This window comes from Salvia hispanica, chromosome 2 (genome assembly GCF_029641045.1).
Source record: "Salvia hispanica isolate PSC_SH4W2 chromosome 2, Shi_PSC_v1, whole genome shotgun sequence".
In the NCBI taxonomy this organism is placed as follows: Eukaryota; Viridiplantae; Streptophyta; class Magnoliopsida; order Lamiales; family Lamiaceae; genus Salvia; species Salvia hispanica.
The window spans coordinates 22,873,018-22,896,702 of NC_142693.1; the positions used below are offsets into that span (position 1 = coordinate 22,873,018).

General features: G+C 38.5%; 4 protein-coding genes across 5 annotated transcripts; 2 read left to right on the forward strand and 2 right to left on the reverse strand.

Annotated features, from left to right (window-relative positions):
• LOC125206302 (hypothetical protein At1g04090-like) lies at positions 1-2,771 on the forward strand. Its single transcript, XM_048105600.2, has 2 exons — positions 1-320; positions 830-2,771. The coding sequence occupies exons 1-2, from the start codon at positions 209-211 to the stop codon at positions 2,407-2,409; spliced, it is 1,692 nt and encodes a 563-aa protein (XP_047961557.2). The 5' UTR covers positions 1-208; the 3' UTR covers positions 2,410-2,771.
• A 510-nt stretch (positions 2,772-3,281) lies between these two features.
• LOC125189467 (protein CHROMATIN REMODELING 20-like) lies at positions 3,282-9,630 on the reverse strand. Its single transcript, XM_089064907.1, has 23 exons — positions 9,547-9,630; positions 9,066-9,128; positions 8,886-8,981; positions 8,708-8,800; positions 8,396-8,586; positions 8,102-8,312; positions 7,830-7,943; positions 7,677-7,754; positions 7,297-7,580; positions 7,159-7,243; positions 6,904-7,089; positions 6,588-6,707; positions 6,337-6,503; positions 6,112-6,253; positions 5,878-6,027; positions 5,736-5,791; positions 5,364-5,661; positions 5,173-5,287; positions 5,037-5,086; positions 4,727-4,953; positions 4,444-4,647; positions 4,023-4,364; positions 3,282-3,802 (listed from the first exon to the last, which is right to left on the reverse strand). The coding sequence occupies exons 1-23, from the start codon at positions 9,628-9,630 to the stop codon at positions 3,391-3,393; spliced, it is 3,768 nt and encodes a 1,255-aa protein (XP_088921033.1). The 3' UTR covers positions 3,282-3,390.
• Positions 9,631-10,836: 1,206 nt separating this feature from the next.
• LOC125223813 (Enhancer of polycomb-like transcription factor protein) lies at positions 10,837-14,637 on the forward strand. Of its 2 annotated transcripts, XM_089065658.1 has the most exons (6): positions 10,837-11,015; positions 11,168-11,463; positions 11,546-12,194; positions 12,297-13,667; positions 13,825-13,939; positions 14,064-14,637. In XM_089065658.1, the coding sequence occupies exons 3-6, from the start codon at positions 11,562-11,564 to the stop codon at positions 14,312-14,314; spliced, it is 2,370 nt and encodes a 789-aa protein (XP_088921784.1). In that variant the 5' UTR covers positions 10,837-11,015; positions 11,168-11,463; positions 11,546-11,561; the 3' UTR covers positions 14,315-14,637. The 2 variants fall into 2 exon arrangements, with proteins under 2 accessions (XP_088921784.1, XP_047983067.2); XM_048127110.2 differs by lacking the exon at positions 11,168-11,463 and having other exon boundaries at positions 10,838-11,015.
• Positions 14,638-17,262: 2,625 nt separating this feature from the next.
• LOC125201577 (ammonium transporter 1 member 2-like) lies at positions 17,263-19,694 on the reverse strand. Its single transcript, XM_048099749.2, has 2 exons — positions 19,193-19,694; positions 17,263-18,547 (listed from the first exon to the last, which is right to left on the reverse strand). The coding sequence occupies exons 1-2, from the start codon at positions 19,626-19,628 to the stop codon at positions 17,472-17,474; spliced, it is 1,512 nt and encodes a 503-aa protein (XP_047955706.1). The 5' UTR covers positions 19,629-19,694; the 3' UTR covers positions 17,263-17,471.
• Positions 19,695-23,685: the final 3,991 nt, after the last annotated feature.

The window sequence follows — 23,685 nt, forward strand, 5'->3', positions numbered from 1 at the left end:
AAAAGCAAAAACTTCCAACTTTTCACGCAATTATTTTATTTTTGTGGCTTACTCCAACTTGTAAATATTTTTGCCTTGGAAGCAATAACAATTTAATTAATAAAGGAATCTCCTTTTCTTCTCTATATCACAATTCATAACTGCAGATTTTTCTTGTGAAAAAGCAAATGCTGTGCTTATCCAAACTAAATAAATCTGCAAGTGAAGAATGTTTGGGTGGTTGGATTGCTGCAATTCACATTCTGAGAGTTATTGTGAGGAATTTGCAGAGGAATTCAACTCTTTCTCTTTGCCTTCACCCCTTCCGCAATGGCCTAAAGGTCTGTTTCTCTTCAAAAATTTTCAAATCAAGATTCGATTTTTATCTGTAGTTTCTGCTTCAATTGTGTGATTAACTTTCAATTTTTATCTGTGATTTCTCTATCATTCAGATCTAATCAAATTCTACTTCAATTTTGACTTTATGTTTTGTAATTTTGTGAATCCCTTATGTCAGCTCAAATTTCCTTAAATAGAGCTAATTTAATGGGGATTCTTATTTTATCTGAACATATTCAATTTAATTTCCTTTTTTGGTTGAGCTTGTTACTTCAATTTACATCATTCCATATACACTGCAGCAATTCACCATTAAAGATAATAATGGGATTGCTCTTTACATAAATGCCATCATCATATTTTAGTTAACGTGTTTCAATCTCGTATTTCATTTATTTAATGCATGCCATGTGTTTGAAAAAATGATACACATTTGAATAAGAAAAAGAAAGCAAATATTTTGGCAAGCTATAGTTTCCATGTCTCTAAAGATGAATGTATACTTTTTCAGGTAAAGATTTTGCTACGGGGAAGATATGCTTAGGTGAAATCGAAGTTGTAAAAATCACAAATTTTGATAAGATATGGAGCTGTAATCCTTCACGTGGGAAGGCGAAAGCGGTGAGTTTCTATAGACCCGTTGGGTTTCCGGATGGTTTTTTCAGCCTCGGTGACTGCTGTGAGCCGAGCAACAAGAAGTCGAGAGGCTGCTATGCTCTTGCAGCCAAATGTGCATCCGTAGATGCAACGGGAGATGAGTCTTCGCCTCTTGAAAAGCCTCTAGACTACACTCTCGTGTGGAGTTCAGAGTCGCGTCGTGATGGATGTGGTTATGTTTGGTCGCCCAATCCGCCCGAAGGCTATAAAGCCATGGGGTTTGTAGTTACGGTCGAGCCTAATGAACCCGACGTTGAAGAAGTGCGATGCGTCCGGGTTGACCTAACTGAGAGTTGCGAGGTTGGTGAGGTTTTGTTCGATAATAATTCGCTACGGTCGAGGGATCAATTCTATGTTTGGGAGACGAGGCCGTGCGAACGAGGGATGCTTTGCAATGGTGTCCCCGTAGGGACATTCTTCTGCAGTCGAGATAGGAATTGGGATGACGAGCTGAGTGTTTCTTGCTTGAGGAATCTTGATTCTTCGCTGCGTGCAATGCCGACTTTTGAACAGATTCATGCGCTCATCGAGCACTACGGCCCTACGCTTTACTTCCACCCGGACGAGGTCTATTTGCCCTCGTCCGTCTCTTGGTTCTTTGAAAAGGGAGCGCTTTTGTACGAACAGGGGAAGGAGAAGGGCTTAGCCATCGATTCTAAAGGTGCGGTTTTGCCCGGTGGTGGGGAGAACGACAAAGAGTTCTGGCTCGACCTACCCGACGCCGACGGAGGCGGGGACTACTTGAAACGTGGTAACATCGAGAGCGCCGAGCTTTACGTTCACGTTAAGCCGGTTTCCGGAGGGACTTTCACGGACGTCGTGATGTGGATTTTCTGCCCCTTCAACGGTCCGTCGTCAATCAAAGCCGGGTTGTGGAGCTACACGTTCGACCGAATAGGCCAGCACGTCGGCGACTGGGAGCACTTCACCCTCCGTTTGAGCAACTTCGACGGAGAGCTACAAAGCGTGTATTTCTCCGAACACAGTGGCGGAGGGTGGCTGGACGCCTCCGAGCTCGAGTTCGCCGAGGGAAACAAGGCGGTCGTGTACGCGTCGAAGCACGGGCATGCGAGCTTCCCACACGAGGGGTGCTACATTCAGGGCTCTAGCAAGCTTGGAATCGGAGCAAGGAATGATTGTGCTAAGAGCAAGTATTCCATAGACTCGAGCACCCGATACCGGGTCGTGGCGGCCGAGTATCTCGGAGACGGAGTCGTTTCGGAGCCACATTGGCTGCAGTACATGAGAGAGTGGGGCCCTACGGTTGTTTATGACTCGACATCCGAACTTGAGAAGATAATCAACCACCTACCCTTCTTCATTAGGTTTTCCGTCGAAAATCTTATCGAGCTGTTTCCGACAGAGCTCTACGGCGAGGAGGGGCCAACGGGGCCGAAGGAGAAGGACAATTGGTTTGGGGACGAGAGGTGTTAACCATCGTCTTCTCTAAATTCGTTGCTTTCGCGAACGAAGTTTGGGCACTCAGAGTTCGACGTTCAAAACGTCGCATTGAACCTCGAACTCTGAGTGTTTGTAGTTATTAGATTACAGCGTGAAATGGCATTCTTGGGCATTGTTTCTGCCGCTAGATTTTGATACAAAATTAGGGGCCAAAGTCATTGTTGTGTGTTGAGTGACGTGAGAATTTAGTTTTTTTTTTTAAATTGTACACATATAAGTAGGTTTCAAATAGAATTTCAAAATCTGAGTTATACTGTATAGTAGTACTATACTTGCTCTATAAATGTTGTAATTTCTTCTAGACATTGCATAATTGGCTTAATATTTTTATTGTATGATTCTATAATATGTAAATAGTGTAGAATCTATATCTAATCCAAAATATGTGCTTTTGTTATAAATATCACGCTTTCCAAAGTTATAGCTATAAATATATTGACTTTGTTTTCAAGTAACATGACACAAAATGTATGAATATACTACTGAACTTTCACCAAATTCTAATTTTGCACAAAAAAAATTGTTGATTTCCATTGAAAGATACTCCTCCCTCCGTCCGCGAATAGGAGTCCCATTTATTTTTGGCACGGGTTTTAAGAAATGTTAAGAAAAGTGGGTGGAAGAAAGTTAGTGGAATAAGGGTCCCACTTGTATATATTAATTTTAAATGATATGTGAGTGAAAGGAGTTAGGTGGAGGTGGGACCCTAGTACCATTTATAGTAAAAGTGAACCGGGACTCTTATTCGCGGACGGACTAAAATGGAAAAACGGGACTCTTATTCGCGGACGGAGGGAGTAACTTCTTATGTGCCAGCTTGCCTTAAAAGGCTCAAAATATTGTGTTCTCCTCAAAATGTAGTATGCTTATATCCATACATAAGTCAAAATGGCTTGATCAAAAAATGGCACAAATGTCAAATACTACTACATGAGAAAATGATTAATCAAGAATTTATACCCCCAAAAGCTCCCAACTTACTTCTTGCCCACATTCTTCACAAATGGTGCTACAACCTATCTTCGTGCCTTGACTCCTCAATGTTAGTTGATGCATCACCTTCGTGCACTTCCCACCACGGCTCGTGTCCCGTGCTACTGGATCATTCTCGGCTGTCTCAACCAAGAGAACCGCTGGCTTCGACTCAACTGCAGCAGACACAACCGCTGAGCTCTGCAGTGCGAATTTATCGACAGAGACCTTATACTGATCAGTGGAGCGATCGTTTGGAGAAACGCGCGGGACTGTCACCAACTCGAGCGTCTTCTTGTACACCTCCCATGCTGAGTCTTGCTCCTCTTTCGAGAGCTTCTCGTCTTCGTTCTCTTGCAAGAGCGCCTCGTGCTCGTGATGACTCACAATCCATCTAAACAAAAAAAGAAACGAGATTTAAGAAAATTGTGTTTCATTAGTAAAAAGTGAAGAAAGAATGTGATCATATGACTCGGTTACAGTGGGACAAAGAGAGTATTTGACGACAAGATTAGCAATTTCCACGCGAGTTAATTATAAAGTCACGTAACAAATGCACATTCGAGTAAACGATACGTTACTTCCAACAACTCACAACGAGTTTCGGCGACTACCTGGGCTGATGTTTGCTGAGCAAACTCTGCATTACTTTGTCCGAAGAAGCTCCAAGAGAAGGCGGCCGGCGCTGCTTCAACATATCCCTCACGCTACCCGCAGTGTCTGGATTATCCACAGCCCGCTCGTGCTCCAAATCACACGATACAACAGCACTTTCGTCGTCAGCAAAATCAAAAAAATCCACCATTTCACCTCTCGAAATATTCCTGTGGACTTGCTGCTTGTCGACAACTCGCGCTGCAAGGCCTTCCTTGTTCACCTGACGTTTGTAGATCTTCTCCTCCAATGTCCCTTTAGCGATCAAACGGTAGGCGAAGACCGGCTTCGTCTGACCATACCTACACCACACAAGAAGTTGTTCGAATTTTTGGTACTAACTTAACCATACATAAAAAGGATAGGATAACACATACGAACCTCCAAGCCCGGTATATAGCTTGAAGATCATACGTCGGGTTCCACGAGCCATCGATGATGATGACTCGATTAGCTGCATAAAGATTAATCCCTAGAGATCCGGCCCTCGTAGAAATCAATACACATTTCACCCTTTCGTTCCGAGCTTCGTTGAACCTATCCACCAACTTCTGCCTCTCTGAGCTTTCCATTTTTCCGTCTAATCTGCACTTAGCTCGAACAAAATAGACGATATTAGGCATATACGAAAAAAACAGACGAGACGTTCAAGAACTAGACAAACCTGTACCAGTCCTCCCCCTTCGTCCAACATCTTCCGGTCTCTCCAGGTTGAGGCAATCTCGAAAGATATTGTTCGATTAGGTCCAAAGTCGACAAACTTTGGCTAAAGACGAGCGCCTTATCGCCTATATCCGAGCACATTGTGAGAATATCAAGTAGCAACACCATTTTGCCACTGCAATCAAGCTCATTTAGAGTCTTTTCAGGCAAAAGACCACTCCACCAGTCCTATAAAATAGGCGAAAATCAGACTTCTAAACGAAGGCATTCATAACTCATAGAAAGGGAAGAGGAAAGGGAGTTACACTCACTTCATCATCATAATCGTTGCTACGTTTCTTGTGAGGATTATCGACCTTTTCTGCAGTCGAAATAAACGTAAACTAACACAACAGACTACTTAAACACATAACGAAGATTCTTGTTTCGTGACTAGTCGAAAAGTACCTTTCGACACCATGTTGCATTCGATATTCTCATCACCCGAGCCCTCTACGCCTTCGAATTTGCTGTGGCCTTTGTTTTCTTTCCTCAGTTGCAGAATGCCGGGATGGTTCAATATCTGAAACCCGACACAAAAAAATACGGATTAAGTATGCCAAGAGGGTTCAATCTCAATATGCATCGAAGATCATCACCTGAGCTAAGGCTTGGTAGCCCGCGAAGAAAGATTTCATGTTGCCAGACGCCTCCTTGCCCTTTGTGAAGCCATGAAAGTCGAGGAACCCTCGATACAGCTTCCTCTGTAGAGTAGATAGCTTCACCTCAATGACAAAAACGGTTTTGGGGCATAAGTCGTTTTTGACAATGCTGGCTCCCATGCGATGCACGAATCCCTTCAACTGTTCGTACAGAATATACGATCTTTGGTTCATTATCTTGACATCCTCCGAGGTAGCATCGCTGTGCTGGCCGTTCTCGATGGGATTTTGGAAGCTGCAAAGCGACACAATGGAGTTTGTGAGCGACGAAACTCAAGATTAGAAGGGACGGAGTTATGAGAGCCTTGCCGGTTCCTAAACTCGGTGCAGGAGCCAAGAAAGCCTTCTCGAACAAAATCGACCATCTGTTCGAGATACGAAAAGGTTTAGGACATTTAGTGCAAGGGCGACGTATCAAATTCAGAAAATGGTTCGGAATCAAAGAACGTACGCAATAGTACTCCATCAAATTGTTCTGAAGAGGCGACCCGGTCAGTGCAATCCGTCTCTGGCATTTGACTTGCTTGAGGGCCTTGGTCGTTTCGGCCTTGGTGTTCTTGATCGTGTGAGCCTCGTCACACACGAGGATGTCCGGTCCAACCTAACAATATGCAGCTCTTTCTCATATCTCATCACAACAGAGATGGAAATGGTGAAAATCGAGTCAAGAGTAATGACGGATCACCTGAAGCGCGTGGCTGATTTCCCTCCCCATGTTTGGATCCTTAGCATACTTCCCGGACGATAGATTACGGAAAGCAGAGTAGCCGATCAAGAATACCCCACCCTCGGTTCTCCACTTCGTTAGCAACTCGAGCCTTTTCTCCCTGAGCGAGTAAAGCAAGGAAGATCATACGAATAAAAGAATTTAAGAAGGATGTTTTGGCTCTAACAGAGACGAAAAGGGAACCTTGGAGCATCTTTAAGCATGAAAATACGAATAGGCCTCAGCTCGGATGGTCTCCACTTTGAGAACTCGTGTTGCCAGTTATGTAAAACGCTCACGGGAGTCAAGACGAGTGCTGTTTTTAGCCCAAGATCAGCACATCTCATAGCCGTGTAGAGAAACGTAACAACCTAAATCCATAAATAATACCTTAAAACAACAAGTTCGATTTCTCAGGAATGGCTTGAGAAATGAATGTAGATTCGAACTGGTACCTGAAACGTCTTTCCTAACCCCATCATATGTGCTAGAATGCAACCAAGACCTTTGTCTCCCGATCTCACCTTCCCCGCCGATTGAATGATATTTTCCCACATGAATCGGATCCCTAAAAGCTGTCATCGCGTCACAAACTAGCTTCTTTACCTCAGTGCATGATAACCGAGTAAACGACAAACATAAGGTTCCAAAAAAATGTTTGGGGGTGCTGAAGCTCCCCAGAGAAACTCCGGTGATTCATGAACCATAGAACTGATCACGGGGTTTTAGTTTCGTTTAAAAAAAAGGCGCAAAAAGAGTTGAGTAACAAACCTGATGGGGTTTTAGTTTCTTTGAGATGCTCGGAGGAATCCTCACGGCCTCTTCGCCTTCCTCCCTTACCAAGTTTATTATGTGGCCCGAGGTGGCATTGTCCTGGGCTTCGTGTCCAGCTCCAACGCCTTCTCCAACCGTCACGAATTCAGTAACCTCCAAAGATCGAAGGCGCTCTTGACGTTCCTGTAAAAGCGACATAGATGTTACAGAAAGTTCCATGATATGATACTCAGTGAACCAGCTAGAGTTTACCTTTTCAATTGCGATTTTCTTCTGCGTCTCCTCCCCCAGCTCATCGTCATCGAGGATTCTCCGAATCTTTTTCCTTCTCTTAACACTGATACAGAAACATGACAGTGAAATGAAAGTAGAAGAACAAGGGAAAGAAACATAGACAGATTTGCAATCAAGATGCACCTGGAGTTGTCGTTGGCATCCGCATCTGAATCAGAATCAGAACTTGAGATAACAACAACATCCGATTTTCTCATATCCCGCTTCCTTTTGACATTGGCTTCGTTGTCTGAACCAGATTCAGAGCTAGAGCATACAACTACTCCATCCCTCTCATCAGACGAATCGTGCAGGTATTCAACCACATCCTCAGTAGAGCCATTGTCATGAATCATGAAGACATCCATACGGCTCTCCTCGTCTATCGAGGAAAGCTCTCCCTTAACAGAGCCGCGATCACAAAAAATTAGCATAACTTAGAAAGAATGGCATTGCTGAAAGAGGAAAACAGAATAACTGTAAGCTTGAAAGCAGACCTTTCTGCTTCGCTTTTTACGCCTCGTTTCTTTCCTACGAAGCTTGAGATCATCCTTAACATCATCCTCCTCTTTAATCTGCAAAACACCATAGACGCAGATTAAGAGTAAAGATTCGTACGAGTCCAAAGAGATGGTGTCGAAAAAATCTACCTTTTTAAAGTTCCTCATTTGGTTAAGAGTAAGACTGAGATCCCTTTCGTTTGCTATAGCGTCTGCAACGAATGGATCTCTTGAAGCGCCATCAACATCACCAATCTCCTCCACCTGGCCATAATTCACCATATTATTTCTACTTGAAAATGCCATAAAACTATGATTTCAACGATAAATTGCATAAGAATCAAAGGCTAAACATCAATGGTCATTGCATATCAGTATACAAAGATACAAAAAGGCAGCCAGCAAGTGAACTCGGGTTTCACCTCATCAACTCCAGCAGATTCTAGGCCGAGTTCAGCAGCCTGCAGCGGGGTGCTGGCAAGGTAGACAGCAGCCCAGTGCTTGCTAGACGCCGTTTCTGAGCACAATATGTTAAAAGCTTCCCAATCTTTGTTCAAGCTTCCGTCTCCACTTACACTACCATCAAGGTTTCCAATTTTCTTCCCGAGGAAGCCACTTGCGCCTTGCCATCTGCTCCACAACGAAAACTACCACTTCAGAACAAGAAATCTAGCTCATGATCATACTAAACCACATAACGCGTTGAGAGATCAAACCTTCTTGCAGGCCGGTGGATCGTGAGATACTCCTCCGCCTTTTTGACTGATCTTGTAGCTTCCTCGGATATCTCAGTCCCAAGCCAGTGAGTCCTCCCTCTCCATGCTTCAGTCCGGCAGCTGTTAGGAACTTCCTTCTCGATCCACTTGTACAAACTGGAAAGGTCAATTCCAGCACCATCAAGCTGCTCCTGCTCGGACAATAATTGGTAACGTGTAGTTAAACACGCGAGATAATGAAGCCTAAGTAAAGATTCAAAGTGAGCAAGATCAAAACAAGCCAATTCAAAACAAAGATTAAAGATCGTATACCAGTAGATAAGCACTCTCTTTCTCGAGCTCATCGAGCTTCAGTTCCCACTCCTCTTTGTACAATGACATCTCCTCACAAACAGCCTTCTCCAACTGCTCCAACCATATGAAATACAGTGTCACAAAACTCGAAACATCCATAGCTACATTGGATCAGAAAAATGTGGATTTTACATACTTGATCACCAGTGAGAGACCGGGCTAATTCTTCCCTAACATCTGCTTCTACTTCGACCAGAGGCTCCTCTTCCAGCACCTCTTGCGCCTCAGCAGACTAAAGGTGAATAACAGAGTCAAGTAAGTAACAACTTTTTGCTTGTTATCATATTATCAGAGAGTGTGAGACTCAAAAGCTCACTCTTTTCTCGATTTCCACAAGCTCGGCCACGAGATTTTCCAACTCCTCTTCAGACAGAGGCTCCTGAGATGATGAAAGGTGAAATCAAGATTTTGATACAAGCATATGGAGTAAAGTAAAAGCAACTAAAAGCATAAAAACTTAGATGCTTGAGAAAAATGTGTGAAATTGTGAAAATGATCAAATGAAATGTTACATTTATACACACACACACACACACTCAACTGAAATACATACATACACAAATAGTAAAAACATAGTTCATGAGCTATAATGAAGCATAACAGCAGCAATGAACTGGGACAGCGTTGTTATACCTAAAGCTTTAAGCTTTCCTTAAATGGGAAACCATGAAATAGAGAAAACATAAATGCAGAGCTAAAAAACCACATAAAATCTTCACAAAAAGCAAAATAAAACAAAACCCACAAAAAAAGCTGCAATCTTTATCACACATAAACAAACATATATACAAACATGCCTGCGAAATTGATTGTTCGTCTTCATAAGACTCAGAAATGGCTTCGTTTTCTTGATATTCATCGTCGGAAGAACCACTCTCCATTTCTTGATTTTTTTCTCTTTTTTTTGCCAAATCTTTTGTGCTCACACACTATAAAATGGAGTGTAACAAGTGAAGGTTTGAGGGGAAAAGTGGACGGAAAAACGGGGGAGGCGAAGCGTTGTCACGTCAGCTCATTCGAAATTTCTCCCGTGGCGGTAAAATGGTCATCACTATTTTTTATTTTTTGCTTTCACTTTTTTATTTTTTTCGCGTTTGTTAATTAAAAATTGCATAATTTTAAGAGAAATTGTGCCTTAATATAATAATGCTAAGATTTGAATGAATCCGAGATTTTTTTATGTAAGATAAGTGATCTAATCTATGAATTAAATTATATTATGAGATTGAAGATCTAATCGATTTTTAGTAGGTAATTAAATGAAACCAGTCAAAATAAAGTTACCAATCGTGACTCATATAGAAATACATGCATATTAAACTAAAGATTATTAAAAAATCCAATTTGATGTAAAATTCATAACCAAAATTGAAGTGAGTATATAAAAAATTAAATTATTATTTTTTCTATCTCCTAATAGTTTTAAATAGAGTAGAATATCAATTTGGGTCCTAAATATATGACAGAAATACGAATTTAGTCTAAAACATTCACTTTTTAAAAAACAGATCCACAATAAATGAAAATGTCGACGAAGTAGTCATTGTTTTACGGTTCCGTAAAAAAATTAACAGCTAACACTAATTGGACAGTGTCATGGCCATTATTTTTTTACGGAATCATAAAAAAATATCACTCCAATAAGAATTTCTTTTGTTATGGACCTGTTTTTCAAAAAGTTAAATATTTTTTCAACTGAATTGATATTTTTGGTAATATGTTTACAATTCTAAAATTAAACTCCCATATTTTAAAATTGTAACGGTTCAATTTTGTAGTGGTAAAAAAGTAAATGTGTTGTAAAGCTTGTGACGCACTCTGTACAGAAAAGAGGGTGTGTAAGCGAAATGCGAAACGTATCTTACGTAGCAAGAAGCAATACTATCGAAATATAGGGACTTAGTTGCAAATTTGGAAAAGAAAAAATCTCTCGAATCGTTTCCCTCTCACCGAGAGAGTGAGAGAAAGTGATGGGTCCCTCTCACCTCCTCGAACTATTCATCACATCCCTTTAATCTCAGCCGTCCATCTCTTTGACCCAACGGTTCACGTTACTCGTGGTCAGTAGCAGCAGTTATTAGTCTCCCTCTTCTTTCGCTCCCTTCTCATAAACCCTAGAATCTGCAATCCGCAGCCACCTTCTTTTCCGTCAACAGATTTAAATCGGAGGCTAATTCATCTCAAAATTGAGAATCCCATCACAAGAAATTCGAGGGAAGTTTCTTCTCGGACGAAGAACGGGGATGATTTGATCAATTCGCGGCAGGTAATTGTTTGTTTCTCGAGTTTTTCTGCTTCTATTCGACGGGATCTTGCGATTGGGGGTGAAAGTTTGTTTTTTTGTGAGATGAGTTGGGGATTTGTTTCACGGTTCTCGTTGTTTTTTTGTTAATTTTTGTGAATCTTTTTTTTTTACAGTCGGAATGATTTGAGAAACATTTTTGGGGATTTCGGTTGGTTGCATGCTTGGAGGGAACTGAATTGTGTGTCGAATTGAGTTGGGATGTCGAGTTTAATTTGGGGATTTGTCAATTATCCTAATTTGTGCTGTTGAGAGTGTGAAATTAGCTGAGTTTTAGCTAATCAGTTCTGATTCTTGTTCTTGGAGTGATTGGGAGGGAGATTTGAGTGCTACTGAGTTCATATTTCTTGAATTTGAACGAGTTGCGAAGAGTGAAATTAGTCGGTTTAAGCGAGAAATCACTGTGCTTTGTGTAAGGCTAAGACGAAAGGTCTTTATAGGCGGTTAGTATCTAATTCTGAGACGAAAATTGATTCTGGGGCTTCACCTCGCAGGAATAAGCGGAAGCAGATGCCTTCAGTGGGAATGAGAAGAAGCACAAGGGTGTTTGGGACACGAGTTCTGCGTTCAGGGAGGAGGCTGTGGACGGAGCCTCATGAGGGTGGGAAAAACGTGAGGGCAGTTCACGGGGAGAATAAGTTCCCGGAGCTCCTAGACCACTCTGCTGATGGTGGTGGCCGTCACAGGGAGCTGTGGCTGGAAGATGAAACGGGCGCCTTACTTGAGGTGAGTGCAGAGCTTAAAATACAAGAGCGTGAAACGGATGGTATGGAGAGGAAAATTGTGGACGGGAGGTTTGGGATTGTGTACCAGAGAAAGAGAAAGAGAGCAGAGTTGGCAACTGCTGAAATTGTAGAAGATGGCCGGTTTGCAAAGAAGTATGCGAGGAAACAATGGAGGAAACGGCGTAGAGTTTCTGAATCCTACGGTGATTTTGGAGGCTTATGCTATTCTCATTGGACTCGGGGACTTTCTATTGTTGTGAACGAATCTTCTTATGATTGTTATCACTGGGTTACTTGCTTCTTGGCCACTCTGCTCAGCTACATGACTAGGGTCAGAATCGGAATGAGGCAGTTGTCCTTGTTTATGTTGTCAAGACCAATGTGCGATGCCTATTCCTCAAGAATGCTTTTTCTCCAGGTATATTTTTAGTCATGTTCAGCCAGGTGGCCGCTAGATTATTTTGTGCGCGTGTGCAGAATTTGTTTTTTTTATTCTTATTTATAGCTCCCAATATTGCAGGATCCTGTTCCTGATGGGAAACCCTGTGTCTGTATAGTTGCTGGATGGAGATCTACGATGCCATTGTTTTCTATTAATATTTTTGCAAGCCCACCTTTCTTTATGCATATACAAACAAGTATGTTTCTTAGATCTGTGGGATTAAATTGCTTGCTAGACCGACAATGTGTGGGTGACGAGGAAGTGATAGATTTGGCCGATGATGATGAACAACCCTCGGTTCAACTTCTGAGAGATGACCACGAATGTGCTCATGAAGCATCTGAAATGTTGATGGGAAGTGAAATATCTCACCCTACCGTGGCAGCATCTGATAATGATACTCCGGGAGGGAAACTGTTGGTGCAGTCTCCTGTAGGATTTCCTAAATCCGGTCTTCGAAATTTGCAGTTGAGAAACAGCCGTAGTATCCAGAAAAGGCGGAGTTCTCTGAGGCGTAAGAGAGGTAGACCGCCATCTGCTTTTCGATCTCAGAAGGGTAAGGGTGCTTTAGCTTCAGAGCTTTTCAGGATTAGACATGACAGCTCCCAATTCCCTGCCGCATCTCCCAGTCGTCTACACAGAAGTCCCGATACGAGGAGATCGGCAACAAACACCAGAGAGCTGAAATCTGCTACTAGGGCAGCAACACAGGATATTTGTGCCTCCAGCTGTTCAGCAAACCTGTTAATTACCGACACTGACAAGTGCTATAGGGTGGAAGGTGCCACTGTTGCGCTAGAAACATCCGCTTCTAAACAATGGCTACTCTCTGTTACCAAGGACGGAGCGAAGCAGTGCAGTCTGGTTGCACAGAAGGCTATGAGGCCGTCTTCTTCTAACCGCTTCACGCATGCTGTATTATGGGCTGGTGATAGTAGTTTCAAGCTCGAGTTTCCTGATAAACAAGATTGGTTGGTTTTCAAGGAACTATACAAGGAATGCTCTGACCGGAACATGCAGTCTGCTGCAGCCACTACCGCTATTCCCATACCTGGGGTGCAAGAAGTAGCCGTTTCCAATGATCCGTATGTCCCTTTTGTGAGGCCAGAGTCGTACATTACTTTCAAAAATGATGAGCTAATCAGGGCTTTGATGAAGAATACTGCCAACTATGACATGGACTCCGAGGATGAGGAATGGCTGGGAAAACTCAAAAGCGAGTTTTACGGGGGAAATGAAGGGCAAGAATTTATCACCTCTGAGAATTTTGAATTGGTGATTGATGCTCTGGAAAAATATATCCACTCCAATCCAGACGAGCATGTAGACGAGCAGGCAGCCTATGAATTCTGTATGCATCTGGAAAGAAAGGAAGTCATCGAGGCTATCTATAAGTACTGGACTAGAAAGAGGAAGCAGAAACGATCGGCTTTAGTAAGGGTTTTCCAGGTACGTCACCCTGTTTTTGAATTTCATATCTTGCTTGTTAGCTTGCTCTACTCATCTTATGTCTATAGTAGTGTATATTCTAAGCTGAAGTCGATCTAATTGTCATATCGTTTTTAGGTTTGTTTCCTAACATTACAAATCAATGCTTTATTGGCAGCTCTACCAGCCTAGAAGAAATCAACTAATCCCGAAATCTGTTTTAAGGAAGAAACGATCATTTAAACGGCAAGCAAGCCAGGGTGGGAGAGGCAAACAACGGCCTATATTGAAAGGTGCCTGTCCTCGAGTTTTTGTCATTTTTTCCCAATCTAGTTATTCGTTTACTCAAATTTTGTGAACGATCCTGTTTATGCCACGACTATATCTCTAAAATTGATGTTGGATTTCCTTTTACAGCAATAGCAGCTGAACAAGATGCTTTGCAGCAGAAAAACAATGTACATAAGTTGCAAGAAGCAAAAGTTGCTGCAAACAAATATGAGGATCTGGCTAGTCAGAAGCGCCAACGAGCCCAGATGCTCATGGAGAACGCCGACTTAGCTACCTACAAGGCAATGATGGCTCTCAGGATTGCTGAGGCAGCTGAAGCTGATGAAACCCCAGAGAGAGCTGTACCGTTATTCCTTGATTGGAACGATGGCCAATAATTTGAGCAACGGGAGGGCTATGACTGCGGCCTCTCGTGCTGGCTGATTCAGGGCAAGAAGTATTGTAATTTTGTATAGATTCTGAGTGAATGTAGATTAGTATGATTATAACCTGACACCGGGATCTTCTTACGAGGCTTTTGTTGAGGGCAAGATTCGGGATGTGGGAAGAATATAGAAAAAAAAGTGGAAAATATTTGATGATAAATGGCCTGTGTGTGTGTTAGTGGTGTTTTTGACCATGGCACACATCCAACAGTTGGCGATCTCTGTATTAAGTTTTGTATAGTTTTCTATTTCATATGCTATTTTAGGATCCTTTACATGTTTTGGGCTATAAAATCTGCAATTTTTGTTTGCAATAATTGTGTTGGTTGAGAGGCTTTTTCTCTAGGTGGCTTCCTCTCTCTGTCTATAATGCAGTTATTTTATAAATCCAGTGCAAGAATATTCAGTATATGTTTATGTGATTTTCAATCTGCATCTAGATTAGATTGCTATTATATTATGGTTTACATTAGGCCTCTCAAAATGGATATCGGGTATTGGATATCCGATATCCGAACCCGAAAATATCAGGTAATTGGATACCCGAAACCCGAAAAATCGGGTTTCGGATCGGGTTCGGGTATTGAGAATTTTGGATTTTCGGGTATCGGGGATCGGGTATACCCGAATTATCCAAATTTTTTTAGAAAAATCACAAGTTATAAATTTATTCTGAGCTTATATATCCTTTGACCAGTTTAGTGCTTGCCTTTGCTAAATATGATAATTAGATAAATGTTTATGCAATTTAAATATTTTTAAAACTATTTTATATATGCATATGCGCTTCAAGTTCAATTATGAAAAATTAAGCCATATCAAATTAACTTTAAGAGTTTTGATGTTTTGAGATGCCATATAGTTCTATAAACACTAATCGTGATATGACTCAATATACTTTTGCTTATATATGGCATGGTTATGGTTTTCAAGTTTTTTTTTATATTTGAATTAATCGTGATATGACTCAATATACTTTTGCTTATATATGGCATGGTTATGGTTTTCAAGTTTTTTTTTATATTTGAATTAATTTTAATTATAGTAAATTCATGTTCTATTTTTTAAAACAAGATATGATTAGTATTCGGTAACTACTATAGCACTCCATTTGCATATTTTAATAATCAAGATTCAAATAGCATCGCAACACAAAATTTGAAACAATCAAATTAAATACGTAAAATCCTACCAATCCAGTCATATTATTATTGGGGAGTAATGAATCAATTGTTAAATATTCAATTAAGTCTTACGGGAAATTATTGGCTGGAATAATTATTTAATCAATAAACAAGTCCAATGATTATAGTTAATTTTATTTTAAAAAAATTAATAATCAAAATCACAATCGGGACTGGATACCCGAGTCGGGTATCTGGGTACCCGAAATCAAATTCGGGTCGGGTATCGGGTATTGGATTTTAGGAATTTCGGGATCGGGTACCCGAAAATTTCGGATCGGGTATCCGCGGATACCCGATTTGACAGGCCTAGTTTACATGGTGTAATTTGCATGTTTAAAGTATATTAATTTTTAATCACATTTTTATCATACAATTAATATAGTAGTATACAATTAGAATTTATATTTCAATAGTGTTTTTTTGACATTCAAATTTTTTTTTTACAACGTAAAATAATTTTGTAAAATCCACGTTGATCCGAAATGATATATTTATTCTAAGATGAAGGGAGTATCTAATAGTTGTATTAGGTGTAGAATTACTGCAATTATATTATTGATATTGATCTTAGTTTGATGGATTAGATAAGATTGGATGGATTGAGTATTTAATGGTTGTATTAATTAGGTGTAGAACTATTAAACTTATGTCATTGATATCTATCTTGATTTAATTGAGTAGATAAGATTGAGTTTTATGATTGTTATTTTGAATATTTTTTGAGGCGTTTTAATTTATGCCTGCCAAAATTAATATTGGGCAACCTTAAGCCAATGTAATTTCAAACAATCTCAGTAAATGTTAAATCTTAAATAATCGAACAATGATAAAGACATTAGTGGTACTAATAAGCACACTGTTTTAGGCCATCAAATGATTTGTCGAAATAAGGTAAGATGGTAAAAGACTTGTTATGATTCCAATTGTTTTGGATGATCAAATCAACATATTGATGAGTGGTCGTGCTGTACTTGACATGATGGATTTTCTCTTGTACTACTATTGATTTAAAAAAATATCGAAGACACGTTTCAATAATGCAATAACTACCAAAAGAGTAGTGATGGGGGGTAAATTTAACATCAATTAAAAAGTAGACAGACATAAAGATAGAGAGACAGATATTATGTACATATAGTGATGGCCTAACAATTGATCCATCAATTATAGTATTTTCTTTCCATTTCTTTTTCTTTGTTTCTAAAGAGAAAATCATATAGTAGTAATAAATAAAAGATTATGCAAATAAGTCCAAAATTTTCATGATTCACTAACAAACAACTACAGTGTTCACAAGCAAGTTGTATAGCCAATGGCTCACATTTATTTTCAACTTCTACGGCAAATAATCAAACAAAAAATGTTGACAACTAGCCACATAAAAAGGAAGAAAAAGTTTAAAAAACGAATGAATTACAAAAATAACAAAATTGTTATTGGGACTTAAAATGTATCTCATCCACTAAAATTGGCTCACATCTTGAAGATTCATATATAGAGTGTTTGATTTGATGGTATAGGTTTTTGTCTTCCAAGAAAGGACTATTGTGTGATATATATTGAGTCAAACACCATGATCACATCCAATGGTTCACATTGTCCTTCAATAGTTATTACTTAGTTTATTACTTAGTTTATAGTAGCATTTTGGATTTCCACTCTTAATACACGCCATAATGAATATATTAATTAAACACCATATAGCTATGCCTATTAACACAAGTTTAACATTCATATATTACAAGCACATAAGTTCCTTTGTCAAAACAACATAGGGACTTGCACAAGAGAATTTAATTACTCACACTACACAAAGGTTAAACAAACTTCATTGCAATTTTCTTACAACTTATATGACTTCCTACCTAGCATTCATAACAACTTATATTATTACAACAATGCTTGTTTTATCTGAAGAGATCTTAGGATGTTGGAGTATCTCCTCCTGGCTCTACCCTACTCATCTTGAATTGTGGTAAATTAGAACCATCATCTTCATCATGGTATATATAAGCCATGCCACCATGCCTAGTCATATCCATCCCAGCCATCTCATCCTCTCTTGAAACCCTAAGCAACTTCAACTTGTGAAGGCCCAAGAAAAGTGGTGCCATTGTGGCTGTCACCCATCCAATAATCACCAAGATTTGCACAATTTGGGCACCCAAGAGCTTCCCACCACCACCCATAAGTAGCCCGTACGGCCTATCGGGATGACCCGAATAAACTTCGTTAACGTAAATTTTCTTGGCAAATAATCCAGTGAACAGTAGACCCCACGCGCCACATCCCCCGTGCAACTGGGCCGCCTCGAGAGGGTCGTCGTACTTCAACTTCTCGGCCAACTTGTTGAGCCCGATCAAGACCCAGGACGCGACGAACCCGCAGATGATTGCGGCCCACGGCTCGACCACCGAGCACCCCGAGGTGATCGCGGCGAATCCACCCAAAAGGCCATTGCACACATCAATCACATTCCAATGCCCCACCAAGAGCCTCTTGCTAAACAGGGTAGTGAGGGCGGCTGTGCTCCCGGCCAATGTCGTCGTGACAGCTGTCCTCCCGACCGCGCTCCACTGACCGTAATAGGTCCGGTTTGTATCATTGTACGACTTGAAAATGGTCAGAAACGAACCGGGGTTGAACCCATACCACCCGAACCATAACAAGAAGGTGCCTAGCACCACTAGTGAGGAGCTATGGCCACGCAACGCAACGGACCGGCCGGTTCTATCAAACCGGCCGATTCTTGGACCCTCTATGAGGGCCCCCCACAAACCGGCAATCCCACCAACCATGTGGACCACCCCTGAACCGGCAAAATCAATGGCTCCCGAGCCAAAGAGAAGGCTGCCTCCGGTCTTGGCGGCTCCGGCCCATCCGTCACCGGACCAAAACCAATGCGAAACGACCGGGTAGACAAAACCGGTCAGGAAAGAGGAGTAAATTAAATATGCCACAAATTGAGTCCTCTCTGCAATTGAGCCACTAGTAATACCTAATCACAACAAAATGTAAATCATAAAAATTAAGAATCGACAAACTAACCACTACATATATGGTTGTAATAAATTCACAAATTTTAATTTCAAAGATTCTAAAAGTCTACTTCCGGTCTATTTTACATTATTGACATACAATTATGCAAAATTAGAAATTTCAAAGATGATGACTTAGTACATATGCAATAAAAAAATATTTATACTATATATGTTTGTCTGCACCTAAATATCCACATGCAACGGCCAAACTTTCACATAATTCAACTTCATTAATGTGAGACTCTTCATAACCACTTTTTAGGAACACATAAACTCAATAAATACTTATATGATACGCATGTAGCATATATATGTCTAGCAATAAAATGGTTAATATCTTAAAAAAAAAGGTTTCAAATCCAAATCCATCACTTGTAAACACTAGTAAGGGTTTAATTAAGCCTCACATAGAACAATTATCTTTTAAAATCGTCAAATTATTGAAATTTTTTTGTTAATTATTGCACAATAGCACATAATTAGATAAAATACTAGTAAGAATATTATTTGTGATCTCAAACACAAAATATTAAAATCCCACAAAATCAACTTAAATTAAATATTGCAATTAAGAATATAATTGGAAAAAAAAAAGAGCTCACCGGCGGCGGCAATGGCAAAGGCCCATTGGTAGAGAAAGAGGCTGTAATCGGCGGTGGGAGAAGGGAACTCCTTGAGGCCGAAGAAGTGTTTTCCGATGAAGCCGTTGGAGGGGCTGCCGAAGGCGAAGGCGTAGCCGAAGAGGTAGTAGCTGAGGCCGCCGGCCGCGGCGTCGAGGACGTTGGTGAGCATGATGTTCATGGTGTTCTTGGCGCGGACGGAGCCGGCGCAGAGCATCGCGAAGCCGAGCTGCATGGCGAACACGAGGTAGGCGGAGAAGAGGAGGTACGTGTTGTCGATGGCCAGGGTGGCGTCGGCGAGCCTTGTGGAGACGGCGTCGAAGCGGCTGCAGATGAAGGTGGCCGCCGCGGTGGCGTTGGGGGCGCCGCCCAGGAGGGGGAGGAGGTCTGCGGCGGCGCAGCTTAGGGAGTCGGCCATGGTTTGTCAAGTGGAATTAGTGGGGAGTTTGGCGTTTGGGGTTGGATTTTATAGATGAGTATGTTTGGGTTTATGATTTTTTTTGTTTTTAATTAATTTAGGTGTTTTTGTAATGCACTTGTTTGAATGGATGAGTTTGGTTACTTTCTTGGTTAGCCATTAGATATCATATTTTGTCATTTTAATCTGTTATTCATTGTCTTATTTCACTTTGGATTTATTTATGATTTTGTGTTTTAATTAAGGTGTTTTTGTAATGTAGTAGTACTTCTTTGATTTAATGATTTTGTATATTAATCGGTGGATCTATGGACCATTTTTTGTGCTGATTTGTAGATATCTCGAATTCTCGATGGTAGGACAGTTGGTCAAAAGATTTAAAACTGATCCATATCCAAAGGTAGAGATCGATCACCAGATTATTTGGTTAAGGATAGACGAGTCTCATACTACTCGACCATCATTAAGGATTCTGTATATTTTTCAATTCACCGTTAAATATCATATTTTGTCACTTTGATGCATTCATTGTTGTCTCACTTTTACTCAACTCGAATGTTAAGAAACACTAATATTAAAAAAGTGAGTGAAACAATTTTTTCTATAATAAAGATTGAGTAAGACATGTATTATCAAACGGATAAAGTGAGTAATATATAAAGTAGGATTGACACTCTATTAACTTTTGTTATTTGTCCATGAAAATAGTCTCATTTCACTATTTTAGGATGTCTATAAAAAAACATCTTATTTCTAAAAATGAAAAGTTTCATTTTGGTACATACATTACCAACTTTTTCTCTCTATCTTTCTTACTTTATCTATTTTTATTTAATCTTTCTTATTTTATTATTTTTTATTAAAACTCGTGTCATCCACAAATATGACTGTTTTTTTTAGACGAAGGAAGTATTTTTTTCACATTTTCAAATTTCAAACTGCTAAATAGTAAGACCATTATTGGAATATGAAGAGAGTATTAGTTTAGGAATTTTGGATGACGCGAGCGACGAAGGGTTGATTAAATAATTTTAGTCTATGAATCTTCCATATGCATCAATCATTGTTTAGTTTGAGCATATTTTATCTACAAAAAGTTCTAAGTGGAAGCGGCTGTAAATGATGATCTACGCTTTGGCTATCAACTTATAAAGATAAAATATGATTTCTATTGTTTTACAACCATCGATCTAAGTTATTCTTAATTTGAACATTTTAAAACAAATGCTAAGGTAATTATGTATCCTAATTGAACATACTGAACCCTAATTTATATTTATAAAAAAAAAAAACATTAATATGAAAAAGAAAAAATACTAAAACAAAAGAAAGTACTGTAATATACAAATGGGCATTACAATATAGGAAACAGAGAGAAATACTAAAAAGTTGAAAATGAAATACGAGTAAGACATCAAATATTAATTAAATGGTCCCAATAAGTGATAGTTCAAATGATATATTGTTCCAAAATCATAAACTCCAAATCTTGTCATATTAATTTACTCATTTATAATTCTTCACTTCATTCATTAGACTTTTGCCGATACTTCCAATTTCCATTTATTTTCAAATTCTATTTCGTCTTTATGCCTTTTTATGAGTGATTCCTATGAACTTTTTTTTAATTAGTACAATAGAAAACATATAGTTCGAATATTCTGCACCACAATATAGTCTTAATGTTTTTCTTTTTTCTTTTTTCATTTTTCTTCTGATTTTGATTTTGATTTTGATTTTCGATGGGTGCAAATACGATTTCGACAGTTTTTCTTAATACTACTCCTACTAGTTTATGTTAAATTGTTAGTTGGGACCATCGTGAAATTTTCAAACCGCCATTGTCAGAGATGCAATTTTTTTTATTAGTTAAATATTATGAATCAAGGATTTTTATTTATTTATTAACACTAAATAGTAGTATGACTTTTTGAGTCGAATTGATTATTTGATTATGATTATTTAAAAAAAAATTGTGAATGTAAGATGATTAGTCGCCGCATAAGATTTGATTTAGCAATCTAGCTAATCACTCTTGACGGAATCTACAATTACCGTCATCTTTTTTCACTAAATAACTTATAGATTAATATTTATAATCATGTTGATATAATTATATAAATTATTTTAAAAGTTGTGAATATAATATTATACTCGTGGAATAGTGATACCATGTTACTCGTAGATATATACATATATAAGGATTTATGAGATTATTACCTGCTAATTACATTGGAACAAAGACAATTCAAGAAACTCGATCGTCAATACCAAATTAACTTAATTTTGTAGCTCATATTTCTCCAATTTGTGTGTATTATTCCTCCAATCCAAAAAAAAAAAAAAAAAACAGCAAAGAAGATTCAATTAGATTCTTCTCTATAAAAAAATTGTCATACAACTGTCATGAAAGAGACTGATAAGTTACAGAAGCGAAAAAATGAATAAATAAATTACTGACTTCGTATGAAATTAATAAATTGATGGTTACTTACTACTATTAAATTATTATTAATTAACCACTCACCAATCGAATTAAAAATATTTTAATCACGTCATTTGATTAACTGCTTGATGTTTAATCAACTCTTCAACTGTATATTCTAAATTTATATATCTTCTCATATTTCATTAATTTTAATTTGGATCTAGCAACTAATTAGAGGTTGTGTATGAACCACGTTGTTGCTGCGCCACAATTACTATTGTCTTTATGCCTTATTAATTATGAGTGATTCATTCGTATGAACTCTTTTTAGCATACAATAGATAACATATTGTTCGAATATTCTGCACCACAATATAGTCCAACTCTTTTTATCTTCTGATTTTGATTTCTATTTGGATTGGTGCTATATGATTTTGACAATTTTCGTAAATAAGTTTCTGTTTAATTGTAGTTAGGCGTGGAATTATCAAGCCGCAAGAATCAGAGATGGAATTTAATTATTTAATTTAGGGATGTTTTATTTATTAACACTAAATATTAGTAGTATGACTTTTTGAGTCGAATAGAAAAATAGTTCGACCTTTATATATATAAATAATGATTAGTATTTTAAAAAAGAACTGTGAATATAACATGATTAGTCGCCGCATAAGACTTGATTTAGCAATCTAATCACTCTTTGATTCATGGAATCTACAATAACCGTCATCTTTAGAAATTTCTTTCTCTAAATCAAACTTAAAGATTAAATTAATTACATCTATAATCGTATGCATATAATTATATGAATTTATTTTTAAAATTATGAATGGATTATTTGTACTCGTGGAAGATTGACACCATGTTAATTACTCGTAGAAACATATAGTAGTTGATTTAATTAAGAGTTTACTAATCAATTACCTGATGATAATTACATTGGAACAAAGAAAATTCAAGAAATTCGATCGTCAATTCCAATTTACCTCAAATTTGTAGCTCTATTTAAAGGTGAAGTATTTCTCCAATTTGTGTGAATTATGCCCCAATCCACAAAAGAACAGAAAAAAAGATTCAATTAGATACTCCCTACAAAAAAAAATAAAACAATTTTGTCATACTAAGTGTCATGAAAGAGATTGATAAGTTGCAGAAGCGAATAAAATGAATAATAAATTTCTATGACTTCGTAATGAAAAATTGATGGTTACTTACTACTATTAAATTACTACTAATCCAACCACTAATCAATCGAGTTAATGTATTTTAATCACGTCATTTGATTAACTGGTTGATGTTTAAATCGTCAACTGTTTATATAAAAGTACTGTAAAATATTCCCTCATATTTCATTAATTTTAATTTAGATTTTACTAGTCGAGAGGTTGTGTCTCAACCACGTCGTTGCTGCCCACAGTCGCAAATATTATTTGGAAACAATGTATTTTCTCGAAGTGACTTATTTTTAGAGAAATTAAAAAAATTCCACTAATATAAAATGTATTGACGAAACAATTCGTGGCCCTTTACTTTTATGTAAAAATTTATAATCCACAAAAATATAATCAACTTTGAACTATCATATATTTAATTACTTTTACGAATACAATATAATTATATAGAAAGTAA